At 39.1% G+C, this 17,029-nt stretch overlaps 1 protein-coding gene across 1 annotated transcript in view; it reads right to left on the bottom strand.

Annotated features, from left to right (window-relative positions):
* Positions 1–9,624, bottom strand: part of Smp_137240 (phosphatidylserine receptor, putative) — a gene marked incomplete at both ends in the record, with an annotated part of 52,348 nt that extends 42,724 nt beyond the window's left edge. Inside the window, 6 exons of the mRNA XM_018796109.1 lie at positions 560–820; positions 1,202–1,456; positions 3,417–3,512; positions 9,022–9,122; positions 9,250–9,312; positions 9,352–9,624. Coding sequence (XP_018646906.1) covers positions 560–820; positions 1,202–1,456; positions 3,417–3,512; positions 9,022–9,122; positions 9,250–9,312; positions 9,352–9,624 — 1,049 coding nt within the window. The remainder of the gene's footprint in view (positions 1–559; positions 821–1,201; positions 1,457–3,416; positions 3,513–9,021; positions 9,123–9,249; positions 9,313–9,351) is intronic.
* Positions 9,625–17,029: the final 7,405 nt, after the last annotated feature.

Below are 17,029 nucleotides of genomic sequence, written 5' to 3' on the forward strand. Positions count from 1 at the left end.
TCAGTAGCTGAGTGGATAACGCGATGGCCTTTGAGGCGAACGGTACTGGGTTCGAGTCCCGGAGTGAACACCAAATCTGAGATGCAGGTGCATCCAGCTGACAAGTCCCAAATAGAACGAAATGCGCGTCCTGGATTCCACTGCTAGTTACTATCCATCCTTGCTTACAATGCTTGTGGATTAAGGCTATATCGAGGCGATACGTAAAGTATGCACATAAGCCAATAAGACTGATCAATTGCAGTCCTAAACATCGATGGGAAGATTCAAACAAACAATACCAACTGAATATACAATCACTAATGTTTCCATATCAAAGAAATAGTTATCGATTCATCTGTATTCTTTGTAAATCCAATATACCTCATGAGTATACGAACTACAATGTATGCATAGTGATTGATGCATTGTTACGATTAAAAAGGTACCAATCAACTGAAAAATAAACAATACTTATATGACTCAAGCACAGTTTAACCAAGATTCAATTGATCAAAAGTCAGTCATTAAGCGAGGTACTTACTTGACTTAAGGAAATTATACAAAGTTAATGACTTACGTATTAGATTGATGCATCTTTTCGGGAGACTGATTTGTAGAAGTGCAAGTTGAGCAATATGAAGACGAACGTGAAGAAGATGAGGATGAACAAGATGATGATGAAGATGAAGGGGCATCTGGAAAGTGCTCGGAGAGATTTATGTTGTCTGTGATCTTAGCTAAATCAGGGCGATTAGTTCTGAGAGCAGATAACCACCTTTTAGCAAATTTTGGTCTTTTCCGTGCAGTTTTGTGCCATACAATAGGAAAGTTAGCAGAACTAAAATTGTTAAGAAAGAAAAATTGAGTGGTCCTTGACACAAAATTCCCTAACCAAACTTCGTAAAAACATGTTTCACAACTAGGCTGTATTGGCAATCAAGTGTATTCAATCCACGAAGCTACTTATAATTTGCCTGTTAGTTTTTGATATGAGAATATAGCATTTAAAGTGGAGAGGATAAAAACAGAGTTCTTTGTCATATTGGTTAAGGAGATTTACACAACAGAAAAAGGAGTTATCATCAGTCATCAAAACATGTAGTCTTGATGTACATCATATAGCTCTGGGTAATCTAGCATTTAGAAAATCATGTTAAGAACTATCGACCACGCAAATACATAATCTTTACAAACTTTGCGGATGAGTATCATAGCTAACCTGCAAAAGTTTTGCGTAACAGCGATGGTGTCAGTTAAGTTAAGAACAACATGCCACCAACCACCAGGAACAAAGACCGTCTCTCCAGGACATTGAAGTATTTCAAGGGGGGTGTACTCCGTTGGCCAGTCAGATGCTTGTGTGCGTGGATATACATATACGAACCAAGAGATGGCTTCGTTTCGATTCTTGCCGCCATCGGATGGTTTTGGTTTAACGAGTTCTTTTGGAGTTCGCGGTGGAAACAAACACCACCTAAAAGGGATTACAGTTAATACTAATTTTGAAATAAGCTTGAAACAAAAAGTAATAGACATTGAGAGTGAACGATATTGATTGACATGAGATAACAACCAAATTCCTTTAAAATAAACTAAATGTGATGATCCTTGGTGAATTTAAAAACTGAAGAAAGTGGCTATTCGCTCGCCACAATCTACACAAAGTACTGCTACTATTTAAACATACACAAGGATAGTTTACAGACTAGTAATATCAAATGTACAAATACATTATAGCAATCGGGTACGGTTATATGCCTACATTTGAATAGATGAATTATTCTGATCTTTCCATTTATCACCCATATATATTTGTCTCTGTCAAGTACTCAAGTGTAACCTTAATTATGTTTTATAAATCTGTGAACGATAATGAGCGTGTTTCGAGTCAGTTTCTGTATTGTTTACAACCTGGAAAACTAAGTCACCTTATAACTCTTAGAGTCGGTAGATAGATAGTCAGTCAATCACAGCATAGAACCTGTCCCCCGGATAAACGTACGTAAAACAAGCCCTTTGAAACGACAGATGGAGAGCGAATTTGTAGTACTTTATTAGAGTCTTGAATACGGGTCTCAGATAGACAACAGACATCGACATTAAGACTTTTTAAAGACATAGCTAACCCTATCTGTTGTCCGATCTGCATCAATGTGCGGATGTTGAAGGGAACCAGTTTGAATGGAATATGTGGTTTCAGAAAGACTTAAAGTATTCGTATTCGGTGGTAGCATTCAACTTCCGACTGGTCAGTGACTCGAGATCGTTTAGATAGGACAGGGTTTTCACCATAGACGAGCTACTGTTTAAGTTGGAAAATAAGAATACACAGAAAAGTGAGAGTAGAATGAAGTAGATAAGCGATGTGGTATATAAAAACAAATAAAAATGAATGTGAATTGTCCGAATTTTAATTGAAGCTAGAATAGTGATTTGTGTGTGGGCTGTGATACTGCCCGGGTGCCCAGACCGAAGCAGGTGGTTTACTTAGGGGGCCACACCTGAAGCTTTTGACCTAAAGGTCTAAGCCATAAAGCAGTGGAGCAACGTTAGGAGATGCAGTCCCATGGTAGCCGGTGACCAACGATTGGTTCATACGCCATTTGTTCCTTCAGGATACTGGAGTCCATGTGCACCATTGGTTTGGAATCAGGGTTTCGCAACTCCCCTAGGTGGAACCTCCGTGTCCATCAACCCGGTTATATATATATATATATATATATATATATATATATATATATACCTTTCGTCCGAAAGCTGACAACGAAACGATATCCATTAAGTAAGAGTAAGGATATTTAATTCATCGGAACATTTTCTAAATACTTCCCTCAAGACATTGTTGAGGTTATTTTGTTTAAAATATAATTAATAGAGTTAATCACGCTCCTAAAAGTTTCAAGTAGTGTTAAGGATAAAGATCTGGATGTTGGAAAATGAATTTAAATTTATCTGGAAATATCTTCATATGAACTCATAACAGGTTGCGACGTTATTGTAAATAATTATGATTTTCAAAATTAGTCCAGTTACCAATTCAACTGTTGGTTAGATACTCTGGTCCCATTGATTCAGTGTAAAGTACTGTTATTCTACAAATAATTTGAGTAGTCCCGTTGACCAACTAACACTAGAAGTTTGGAAGGAATTCGCAGTAGAGAATTCTGTGCATAAAATGAAATAAACATATTTTAGTAATCACTAATATGTGTAAGTGCTAATAACAATGAAAAGGATGGTCATTTTGACATGTGTACCTGTTCTCAATAAATGTTTAGCTTTTAAGAAGACTAAAGCTTGGTTTTTGACCTGATTTATTTACCACTTTATAATTGATAGGAATACGCTCATAAAGTTCCTCAACTATGCTTATGATGGGAAACAAAGTAAAATCAATCATCCTAGATCAAAAATGCATCACTTGGAACACTTACCTTTTATATCCTTTTACTAGTGCATTCCAAGCACTAGTTCCGAGAGGATCAATATGTATACCCGTGCCAGAACGTGGTGGACCCATTACAAACCATCTGAATGCAAAAGATGAGAATAGTTTTATGACAATGATCAGAAAAGCAAACTTTCCGTTTTTCGTAAAAGCGATGCTACGGCTCCTAGAGATATCTAGGGCTAATAACGAGCATGAAATTAAAGAGCTAAACAAAATTAGTCAGAAGTACAAAATAAAAAGCATTGAAGCCGTTTTAACCATACCTTACGTAAACCAAGAAGAAGGGTGTTCACTTACTAACCTGAACATAAAAATTTATGCCAGTCGGACGAAAAGAAATCCATCACACAAGACAAAAGGACGATTTTGTGAGTAAATGGACGAGGGAACATTATAAAATAGTAAGGATAATAAATACAACTCAAATAAGCTAGTGTTTGTACAGTAATTTCAGTCAGTCAGTCAGCGACAACGTAGGACCAGGCACATATATGCATCGGTCCAAGTTGCCATACCTCGTTAGCACAACAAGATCAACACCGGATTCATAGAAGTAATTAATTTAGTGGTGGTAGTATATAAAAGAAAGGTTGTATATGAAGATATAGTATAGGAAGGAAAACAGATATGAAGTAATTTTAATCTCAAGGTTTAAGGGAAGATAAAGAGTGTATACACCTACGCCATTGTGATCGATTCTGAGCCATGTCACCCAGAGTCTCCAACCATTGGTTACGATAGTCACGCGGACCCCAACCAGGTAGTTTGCATCTGTCAACATGGCTCAGACTAGAAGTTAGTGACTTCAAACACTGGTGCCATGTTTTGGTTTGGCCGCCCCTAACTCTCTTCCAACCATACCCAATACTAGTCATCATAGAGCGTCGTGGTAATCGGTGTTCAGGCATACGTAACACGTGGCCCAACCATCTCAGTCGATGAAGATTCATCACCTCATCAACTGATTTACCATCATTCCCTAATACCCTGCGTCTAACCTCACTATTACTTACCCGGTTATCCCAGCAGATAAGAGCAATATTTCTAAGGCATCTGTGGTCAAATACTAGTAACCTACGAGTATCTTCTACTCTTAATGGCCATGTTTCACAGCCGTAAAGTAGAACAGAACGAACTGATGCGCAGTATACTCGTCCCTTAATTGATAGACGGATATCTCGTCTTCGCCATAGGTGACGTAAGTTGGCAAAAGCCAAACGAGCTTTTTGAATCCGTGCTGAGATTTCGTCAGACACCAACCCATTAGGGCTGATCAGACTTCCAAGATAAGTGAAGTTGTCCACGCGTTCGACTACTTCACTCCCTATCCTTAGTTCAGGTGTTGACGCAGGCCAGTCCTGGAGTAACAATTTACATTTGGATGGGGAGAAACGAATCCCAAACATCCTGGCATTATTGCTGAGTTCCAACAGAAGACTCTGCATTTTGTCAGCGTCTTCACCAAACAGGACTATGTCATCTGCGTATTCTAAGTCGATAAGTGAACCTCCTGGTAGAATGTTGCTGGTCAAATGCTACTTTCAAGTCAAGAAAAACTATCATTGTCGGACGCCGATAAGCGTGTCTGTGCTCTAAAACTTGACGAATGGTGAATATGTGGTCGATACAGCCACGACCAGGTCTGAAGCCAGCCTGATTTTCTCGTGTTTGCAGTTCACGAGTCTTAGTTAGGCGCCTGGTAATTATTGAGGCTAGTATTTTAGATGCTATGTTAGTCAGACTAATCCCACTATGGTTATCACAAGATGATTTTGGCCCCAGCTGCTCTTCCTCGTTTCAGATTACTTATAGCCTTTTGAACTTCAAGTAGGGTCGGGGGGCCTACTTCAATGTTCCATTCAGACTGTCTGGGAATAGTGGGTAGTTGTGCAGTAGCTGAATGCCAGCTAAACTGCTCCTTGAAGTGTTCCGCCCATCGTTCTGAACGTTTGGGTTGAGAGCAGATAAGGATCCCGTCTTTTTCCGAGATTGTCTCACTTACACTTGACTTCTTAATTCCGGTTTCTTTTATCAGTCTGAATAGTTGCCTGGTGTTGCCTACAGCCACTGTCTTTTCCATCTCTTTTGCTTTCGTTGCCCACCACTGCTCACGATCGTTCCTTAGACTTTTAGTTAACCTAGATCTAATTTGTTTACGCTCTTCGTCGTGTTCAGAGCCTGACGGGATGAGTTTACGCGAATCCATCAGTGAAATAGACTTAGAAGAAATCCACTGGTTTTTTGGAGCCCTATAGTTTAAATGACTAACAGATGTTACTGCTGTTTCCACAGCTGTTCGTATATCTTTCCAAGCAGCATCTGGGTCAGTCTCGTTTTCAGAACTGCCTAGATGTGAACTCAGTTGTTTCTGGAATTCGCATTCGGCTTTCTCATCCTCCAGTTCAATCCTAATGGGTCTTCTTAGTGTACGTTTCCTGCGTCCATTGAGGCGCAGACAAATGCGTGCTCGTATTAAAGCGTGATTAGAGTCTAAACAAGTATTCCAATACGAGCGACAATCTTCTATTGAGCCTCTCCAACGATGACTGATGACAATATGGTCTATTTGAGTCCATCGTTGGTTTGGTGCAGGTGGTCGCCATGTTAGACGATGTCTCTCCTTATGCTTAAAATTAGTGCTTGCTAAAAATAAACGATTGTCTGAGCATAGTTGCAACAGACGATCACCATTATCGGTTCGTTGAGCCGGAATACTAAAACACCCACCTAAATGTCTTTCTGTTTGATTTACGCTGCCTACCTGGGCATTAAAGTCACCCGCTACGACTACTATGTTTGAGCGCTTAGCTTTCTGAAGAAGCTCAGAGAGCTTTCTGTAAAAGTCATCTTTTACTTCATTATGGCTGCAATCAGTGGGAGCGTAGGCAGAAACGACGAAAAGGCAACGACGTGTGTCCCTATCCTTCCGAGTTCTTACGGAGCCATTTAGCCGGACAGCACACAGGCGACTGTTAACGGGGATCCATTCTAATAGTGCCTGTTTTGCCCTTGTACTTAGTGCTATGCCTACACCTGCAAGTCCACGAGAACTAGCCAACGGGTCTCCAGATACACGGAGGGTGTATTTCGTTGGCTGTCCATTTTAGCGAGGTGAGGTCAAGTGAATGACCACACTAGGATCCTGTATGCGTGTTTCGGAGACACAGCATACATCAATGGTACAAGATTCTAGGGTTTTAGCTAAGGAGGCCTGTTGACCGATTTGGCATAAGGTACGTACGTTGAAGGCTCCAATGTGTAGTTTGGAGCGAGGTTTTAGTAGACCTGGGACAGCGTTTCGCGCACTAGAATCGTTGGCCATGGTGACACTTGAGGAGGAAACCGAGAGAGGAAGTTTAGTATTAAAAGTCAGGGTAGAAGGAATAGTAGGAATTGAAGAAGAAGATTGATTATGAATACAGTGGTCTTGAGTGCTGTTAGAGGTATGAGGGCAGTTATCACTTCCCGGTTGCCCACACCGTGGAAGGGTTCTTCTAGGGGTACCTGAAAAGGAAATTGGGTTAGAAGTGGTCTTAATGACCTGAGAGCGTGACCGCAGTGCCCAAGGGATAACTGCTTGAGGTCGGTCACACACGACCTTTTTGTGGGTAATTTCTGTGTTAGCTCCGTTCTTCAAAGGACCTTACCGCCGGAGACGGATATCCGTGGGATAAGGCGAGGTGTGCATTTTTAGGGTCGACCTTTTCTAACCCCACCCCTCCTTGTGGGAAGGCAGCATCGCTGTCATGCTGGTTGTCTGAAGGAAACACCTTACTGCTGTCACATCTCTGTACAGTCAGCAGTATGACTTCTCCTTCGGACCTTGTGTTTGCTGCTTTTAGTCTCATCGCTCTTCAAACGACCTGTCTGGCATGGTAGGACCTTGAGGAACGATTGTTCCAGTCAGTATAGTTCGATTGAATCATCACGATAGGCAAGCCCGACCACCACGTCAAGGTAGCAGCAACGGTCGGGCTGCCGATTATACGGATGTAAACTAAAGCTATCAGAGATTATGGTTCAAAGGTAACAAAATGGTTAAAAATTAACGGGATATATATAATTTTGACAATGCTTTAGATGAAATAGTAAAGCACTCAAGAGAGAAGGGTGCTTGAATTTTGTAGAATTACTTTAAATGTCTTAACTATAAGATGATATTGGTACAAACCAACGAGATTAAGGCGACAGATATATACGATTAAACAATAGTTCAAGATCTACGGACAAAAGAACATTAAACATGGAGTACGTCAAAATTTACGACGGAAAAGAAAAGATCCTCAAAAAGAAAAATTATGGTCAGATTTTTTAAGACAGATTATCCGGATACGGTCATGATAGATCATGTTTTTCAATTAGGCTATCTAAAAACCCAAGTGCAAAGAAAGAAGTATATGAAACGACATAGGACTAGATAATTAGCCTAATACAAAACAATATAGTTGAGATAAATATAAAGAAATCAGCAGTTTACATCATGGACTGATCCACAGATGAACAAATATTGAAAATCAGGAAACACTAGATTGTTTTTCCACTTTAACTTGAGATTTCTCAGCAATGAGCATTTACAGCCCAATCAGAAATCGAACCTAGGGATTTCAGGTCTCGCGCGGAGTCTTTAATCTCCACACCAATGGATTTGCATCCGATCGTTTAGACTTCTATCCACACTTGATGTGCGACAGTGTTAAGATATCATCTACTGTCATTAGTAATAAACATCTTATGCCAGACATGGTTGAACTCCATTGACTGACTTTTCACTATAACTTAAAGAACTTCTCGAAGTTTTAATCAGTAAGGATAAATTGAAAACAGCTGTCCAGTATTTCATATGTACAGCGCCAGTGAGACTAGTTCCAGAAAACACGCAAGACGACTGAGAGCCTATCCCAGAATCTTTTTACTTACTGATAAAGGCCTGTTGTATCACGCTTATTTAGTTACGATACTGAGATCAAACAACATGTAGTTACCTATACAAGTGATTTTTATCAACAGTAATTTCACAATGTTTTTATATCAGATCACCGTAACGTCTGAGGTCTATAATATACAGAATTCTACTATAGGAATTAAATCACGTTTAAAAATCGTACGCTTTTGGTCTCCCACAAGCTATACACATGCTTATTGTTGAGGATTTGTACAGATGTGGTAACCTAATAATGCCGAGCAGTATCATTGAAATTAGTGTTAGGTAACATAATCAATTTGAAGTTTGTTACAGAAAGAAAGCAGCTAAAAGACCACTAAATCGATGTAAAACTCCAAAGACAGAATATAACAACACTTCATTGTTTTTTCCATCGTGAGCGGAAATTTACCGACGAAGTTGGTCGCTTGTTATCTTTTTCAACCCAATTGAGTTACATCGTTTGATTTTTAAATAAGCCTTCGTTTGGAAAAAAAGAAATAAACAACTTGATTAAATTAATGATTATGAGGAAGTGGGTGTTCGCTTAAATCACTAGTAGCTTTATGATGTAGTTGTGGTTACTCTGAATGGATAATTTAACTAAAATGTACATAAGAAACAAGACAAAATTCTGACAAATAATAGAACTGAATGGAAAGCCTACCTATAAGGAGGTCGCGTTTTCTCCCCACCCAGAGAAAATAAATCCTCCTTGAAATACCGACATATCGTATAATCATTCAATAACTTTTTACGCCTTGAATGCTATTAATAGTAAACCAAACAAATAAGTCGCACTTGCTTCTCCATAATTTGCATCAAATATATACAACGGACTATCATCTTCGTTTTCTTTCATATATCGAATGAAATACTTCATTTTTAGTTTAACAGAACAACCTTTATCATCTTCACCACATTTGAACCTCTCATTGTGATATTTTTTATCCAAAAGCTAGAAAATTAAATAGTGTACACACTACAAACTAAATACCTTTAGTGTCCAATTTTCATTAGCTTTCCAATTTATTTGAGCATTTTGAATTACGACAGGTTGGTAAGGACGTTCATATTCAGCTACAAATTCTTCATGGGCAACTTTGCAAGCATCAATACGTGGACAACGATCGTGGACAGTACTTAGAGACAAGTTGAAGTTATCCGCATATTTACAAGAATACCAACTGTGTGGAGAATCACCAAGTTCTGATCTTGCTCTTAGTTTAGCCGATCGAATTCTACGTTCATATTTACTACGTTTTGACATCTTAGATGAGAAAAAAACATTTCCGAGAAATTTTTTATTTATTAAACACATAAATATTGCTACAAAGGGGCACCAGATATATATATACCACACAAATCTTATTTGATTTGTGTGAGGGCTGAGATACTGCCCAGGTGCCCAAACTGAAGCAGGTGGTTTTCTTAGGGGGCCACACCCAGAGCCTTAGACCTAAAGGCCTGATCCACAATGCAGTCCGAGAAAATGATTGATAATTATTACTGATTAGACAATCTTACTCATGTTAAAATAATCGGAATTGTGTAGCATTTAGTGTTTTTGTCACCCGTTCTAAACTCTACTAGGAATTTTATTCTATGTAGAGTTTTACAAAACTAAGACATTCTACGTGTTATTGAAACAAAGAGGAGATACTGACCATATAGAATCTTTTCTTCACATCTCAGAGCCATACCTGAGTTACGAACAAACGAAAATGCACAAACTGCATAATCTATTCTCAGGTTACCTGATATATCACATGCTTCTTAGATGGTATAAGATGGGAAAAGTTTATATTCACCACCAGAATAGTGGCTCTCTTAATCAACATCACTGACTTTGTGTTGCTGGTGAGACTAATTTATAGACAATCTCTGAGAGACGTAAGACCATGAGAATGTCCACCTACATACTACGGCTAAATGAATGTTATAAACTAGTGTGAGGAATTAGGGTTATTATTTGCAGTTGATAGTTGAGGAATTAGATTCAGGGTTTTCACGAACTGGCATCAGCTACAATACCAAAACTCTATTTAGCCAAATGAAAGAATTTCATGCCCAAATTCAAGACCTATCATAGTAAATTTGATCGGTTCGTCCATAAATTATAGACTATAATTTGTGGATGAACCAATCGGATTTAGGATAATAGGTCTTGGATTTTTGCGCGAAATTCACTAACCCATTTGCCTAAACAGCCTCTTGACATTTTAGCTGATGTTAGTTCGTGATGAAAAACCGTAAGTCTAATTCCTAACCCTAACCATCAACTATGAATCATAATCCTTTTTCATCAAACTGCTTTATAACCCTCATTCAGCCATAGTAAGTAGGTAGGTTCTTTCAACGTCACGTTGGCGTCACTCAAAGGTCTCCATAAATTATAGTCTCGCCGTTTCGTCTTCTAGACATCATTTCGAGACTTATTTAAAATCTGGTCGGTTCTCGCACAAATTATGGTTTAGCTGCCGCTGTCGAATTTGTAATCCACTTATGCAGTTTAATTTAGTAATCTTTAGGTTCCTCAATATCCGTTAATTCTCTTGTTGATTACTAGTTCACGCAAGTATACAGATATTTTCAAAAACGACTTGATGCTTAATCTCGGTGTTATGCATTGCAAATGTCTGTAGACTATGCGAATTAAAAGTCATCATTGAATTCACTCTTGTATCTGGGTCCTTAGTTATAACAGCATATATCCTGACACATTCCCTACTGAAATGAATCATACACTACAATTTATGAACGACTTGGAGCAGTTCAAAAACGACCTCTAGGAATTTCAACCACCTGTTGGGTTCAAGACACGTTTATTGTCATCATGCACCGACACTAGTTATATGTGAGAATGCTCCACAGCAATGTCCATCGTAATAAGTTCCAATTCATTATGAAAACCCAAACCCTGAATCTTAATCCTAGCATAATAAATCATTCACATATTGGCTATATTCCTAATGACCGGACATGCTATAAATTTGTTACGGTCATTTAGTGATTTGCCCATGATCACTCTTATAATTTGGCTTTGCCTCAAAGACATTTATCCAGAAAAAAGCCTTACTACGGTTCCCAAATCACTAGCAGCGCAACTGTAGTGGACATGCACAGGATTTGAAAGACGAGCTTTGTATGACCTTAGCGGAAAAGAAGGAGCCTTCGTTTGACAGGTTTCCGTACATAGTAGCAGTGGATCACCGACACCTCTAAGTAGGAACCTAGGTATATTTAACGATAAAAGAAAAAATATATAAGTATATCAACGAAACAAATGCGCGTTACAAAAAGGGCAGTGACTTTCATACTTTTTGTGATTATCGTTGCTTTTGTGTATTTGCTGTATCAAAAGCATTCTTGGTCTACTTTAACTTGAATTAATTCAGTTAAGGTTTGAAATTTTATTGAAAACTTTGTCTCGTGGTTCCTTCTTTTGCATATACTCTGACGCTTGTGTTATTATTGTGATCATATTGTGTTTTAAACCTAATCTGATTACAATGGTTGGTAGTTCATTCAAATGTGGACAGCCGAACTGTTTATTCCCCGTAGATGAAGGGATGCAGTGCGATGAATGCAAAAAATGGTTCCACAAGATGTGTACCCGTCTCAGTCCAGCTGCATACAAAAGATGTTCTAAGCCTAACTCGCACTGGCTTTGTATGTTCTGCTGTACTAACAAGACGACATTAATCCAAGAGGCTATGAGCCTATTGGCTCTAGCCTGTAAAAAGAAAGATAGTGGGTGCGCTAGTAACGCAAGCACTGACAGTGAAGACTGTGTCAGTGTTGTAAGTGCTGTTACAAAACGCGCTGAACAACCTACTCTAATTAATGACAAAGTGAAACTTCCGTTACAACAAACGAGGAGTAAATCACCACATGGTATTGACATGAGTAATCATGCATCTTTAGTAGAAATTGAGGACCCGGATAAAACCGTCACCGTCTCCAATAGTCCCAATGCAGCTGTCCTGAATGACCAAAAATGGACCGCAGTAAAGAGGAAAAGAAAAGGAAAAAAAGCTAATGATAAAGCACACTCGGTTGACAAGCCATTGAGGAACTCACAGTCTGAGTCACTCAATGCATTATTGCACTCTGATAGAACGGCAGATCATCATCCTAGTGCGACTGAGAGGAATTTAATATCATCGAATATTATTGTGAGTAAATTGCCAGAGTCTAACGATCCAGATCCTAAGGTTAGACACACCCATGACTTAGAGAGGCTCGGAGAATATATCCGTAGCATATTACCAGATAACACTAAAGGTGTTCAGGTCAAAAAATTAGTTAGAATAGGTAAAAGAGCCGATGACAGTGTTCTACCCCGACCGTGTAGACTCCTTAAGGTAATCTTAGGGAGAAACAACGTAATCTTCTGTTAAGTAACGCTCGAAGTCACGACAACTCTGACATTCGAATGCGACCGGATGTATCTCTTGAAGATAGAATAAAAAGGAAGACGGCACTAGCTGAACTAGAAACCCGTCGACAAAACGGTGAAGAAAATCTCCGATTGGTGGGTTTTCGAATAGTCAGGTCTTGGAAGCGAATGCTACCAAGGCCTGTGTGGATAGGTCGTTCCCCCTAGGAGTTTTATATGCCAACGCCCGTAGTCTAAAACATAAATTCTACGAGCTAGGAACATTAGTGGACAAATTAAGGCCACTCATTGTAGCTGTGACGGAAACTTGGTTAGTCCATGACTTCGATATCACCCCAGAATTATCCGGATATCATTGTTTAAGAAGTGATAGACATAGATGCAGGAAAGGAGGTGGCGTCCTTCTATACATAGCCAATAGTATAAATATCCGCTCCTCCGTTTGCGAATCCCATGATAGTGGAACTAGTGAAGTCATTATCTGTGAACTCGCTGTCGGATGTTGTACATTTGCAGTCGGTGTCATCTATCGCAGCCCAATCTGCTTAGCTGATGACTTTATTTTAGAGCACATTCGGCTATGGAGTGCAAATAACAGATGCTTGATATTAGGAGACTTTAATGCACCTGACATTAGTTGGACTGAGATGACCACGAAATGCTCTATAAACTCATTTGATAGCAGGCTCTTGGAAACAGTAATGGAACATGCATTAGTACAACATGTATCCAAACCTACACGTTTTGGTGTAAACCAAGGTTCTTCTCTGTTGAACTTGGTAATTGCCCATGAGACTGAAGATATTGCCAACCTAAATATTCTTCCCCCGTTAGTAAATAGCGATCACGCTGTTTTATCATTCACGTTTAGAGCTAGCGATATGATATACGATCAGATTAAGCCTCGCCCAAACATATGGAGAGCTAACATACCAAAAATTCAGGATTGTGCTACTAAGATAGATTGGTCAGTAGATACTAGCTCATCAGTTGATGAGGCGTGGTCTGTATTTAAAGGCAAGTTTAGTGCAGTCACGTCCCCGTTCATACCATACTTGGTGCCACGTAGACCGAACAATAGTCCACCGTGGATAAATAAAGAAGTTAAGAAACTCCTTAGGTGTAGAAAAAAACACTGGAACATGTTCATCTCTACTGGCTTAGAACAGTACAGATCTAGTTATCGTAAGATTAGAAATAATTGTAAAGCGTTAATTAGTAGAACTAGACGGTCATACGACAAACAATTGGTTAGGGATTGCAAACATAGTCCAAAACGGTTATTCTCATATATAAAGAGGCGAACTCAGAGAAGTGATGGAATACCATCACTTTTGATACAAGAAAATCCGTTAAGTTTGGCAAGAAATGATACCGAAAAAGCGGAAGCTTTTTCGGAATATTTCAGTAAAGTTTTTTCTGTCAATAATGAGGAACGATCACCTATTCATTGTGATTGTGGCGACTTGTTGATGGACCCTGTAGTTATTAAGAAAGAAACTGTTTTAAGCCTACTTCAGCATCTCAAACCCGATAAGTCTAGTGGTCCTGATGATATTCATCCTCGGATTATGAAAGCCCTCTCAGATGTTATTGCTGAACCCTTAGCGATACTGTTTGATATGTCCCTACGGCAGTCCAGATTGCCCAGAGACTGGAAGGACGCAATAATCAGTCTGGTGTATAAGACTGGGGGTAGGGATTTAGTTAGTAACTATCGACCCGTCAGCTTAACTAGTGCAGTTGTAAAACTAATGAAAAAAATTATTAGGATGGCTGTTATAAACTACGTGGAAAGACATGATCTTTTGTCAAAGGAACAACATGGTTTTCGAAAAGGTCTATCATGTTTGACAAATCTTCTCATTGCAAGAGAAGATTGGGCTGAGGCAAAAGATCGCAATATTCCTGTAGATGTCATTTTCATAGATCTAAGTAAAGCCTTTGATAAGGTTTCCCATTCTGGTCTTAAATTGAAACTAGAAAGTTTTGGAATTCATTATGCAGTCATAGACTGGATAAGTGACTTTCTTCATGAAAGGAGACAAAGGGTAAGAGTAAATGGGGCTCTCTCATCGTGGGAACCAGTAAAAAGTGGCGTCCCTCAAGGCACGATTTTAGGTCCTCTTCTCTTTTTACTTTATATAAATGAATTACCAGCTATAGCTAAGTCATCCGTCCTACTATTCGCCGATGACATTAAGATTTGGAGACCCATATATAGTATGTCAGACAGAATAGTTTTACAGGAAGATCTTAACTCATTAGTTGCATGGATGAATGGGTGGTCACTAGAAGTAAACCCTAATAAAAGTGTTGTGATACAATTAAATAACTACGATGATTCGTATCACTACACAATATGTGGACTAGTGTTGCCCAAAGTAAGAAACTATAAAGATTTAGGAGTCACACTAAGTAATGATCTCAAAACGACCAGTCACTGTAAGGCTCTGCTGCAAAAGGCTATAGGGCATTATGGTCTATTCGTAGATCTTTCTGGTATCTGGATGGGGAAATGTTTAGATTATTATACCCAACTTTCGTAGGGCCACATTTGGAATATGGGATTCAAGCAGCGAGTCCTTGTTTCAAATATGAGGCGGATATGTTGGAACGAGTCCAACGCCGCGGGACAAAAATGGTAAAATGCTTATCTAGCCTATCTTATGAAGACAGACTGAGACACCTTAACTTATTTCCGTTGTCTTACCGGCGAATACGGGGTGATCTAATATTGGCATATCGTATCCTGAACGATGACCTTATGGATGAGAACAAGTCAATAGATCTGTGATATTGAGATTGTTCACCTACACTCACCATTAAGACTCATGTTTCTAATTTTTGTGCTGGATTAACTATTCTACTAAGACAACCTTTAACATGCTAACTCGGATTTTTACATGAACACTGTGTGGCAGGCATCGGATGAGAAAAAAACAGACTGTAAAGGATATGGTTGCTATTTTACTTAACTCTACTCTCTCTATGCACTCTCTGTTCTTCCTCATTCCAACCTTGACTTCCCTCCTTCATTGGAACCTACTCCACCTTGATAAATATCACAACTCATTGTTCTTTATTACTGCCTTCTCTCTTCTGGAGCCCCTAATCGCAGTTCACTCTTGCAACATGAGCTAGTATCAATTTAATCTAATAATTTATCATACTTCCATCTGTTCCACGAATAAATGCTAAGCATTGATTATCGCTCATATCCAAATGCCTTGCTGCTCCTCGGTTTCTCTTTTATTTTTTCTCTTCAGAATCTTGCTCTGAGGGTGAAGCTATGTAACTTCGGACATCTGGAACAAGCTCGACGAACGCGCTTTCCCAAGGTCATAGCTCGAACCAGGCGCTCCACAAGCCTACTTTATAACAACTATAAACTTAAAAAGCTGCATTACATAAATACTTAGCACTACCGAAACCCTATTACACTTTTTGTCGAGATTGGATCTGGTATATAACGTGGGCGCTATGCCCCTTTGGAAACTATTCTTATGAAAACACATTATATCTGAACGAATGAACTGCTATCAACTTTCATAGATTATAATTACTAAACAAGCTTGCTTGGGATGCATACTGTGAACCAGTATATGTTGTAAATTGTAGATCATGCCTGTAAAAATGGCGTGTACCTGCTGTTGCAGAAATATATTATTATTATTATTATTACTAACATGTCCTATTTTTTCCTCCCGTCTAGGGCTGATCATTTGAGAGGACATTCAAAGAAAGTCCAAAAACCGAGATCAAATCGTCTACGTCTGGAGTTTCGTTTCTCGCACCGAGTAGTGAATTACTGGAATTCTCTACCAGAACACGTAATATCAGCACCTTCTGTTGATATATTCAAGACGAGACTGGACCTCCACAGTGTAACAAACTGCAAGGATTAAAATAGGTCACTAGACCTCCTATCCTTATTACTGAAGACTAATGGGGCGTTGTCTTTAGTCTCTAAGAGCATGTCAAGCTCCCTCTTCCAAGACTGCTGGAAAGTCGCTTGGACTAGCTCACTAGGCAATAAACTCTTGAATTCGACTACATGCAAAGAGTAAGAGGCTTGTCTACAGCCTGTTCGGCTACATTATCTCCAGTTTATTAGTGTTACTCTTAAGGTTTGCGTTGGGAATTAGCTTATGTGGGTATTTAAGTGGGTGCTCAGGGGTACTTAGGACGCCGTAAGTCATAAAAGAGGTCAACTTTGAGATACCTAATGAGTATGAGTTCAATGATTTGAGGCGCTCTTAATGATGTTTGA

This window comes from Schistosoma mansoni (genome assembly GCF_000237925.1).
Source record: "Schistosoma mansoni, WGS project CABG00000000 data, supercontig 0176, strain Puerto Rico, whole genome shotgun sequence".
In the NCBI taxonomy this organism is placed as follows: Eukaryota; Metazoa; Platyhelminthes; class Trematoda; order Strigeidida; family Schistosomatidae; genus Schistosoma; species Schistosoma mansoni.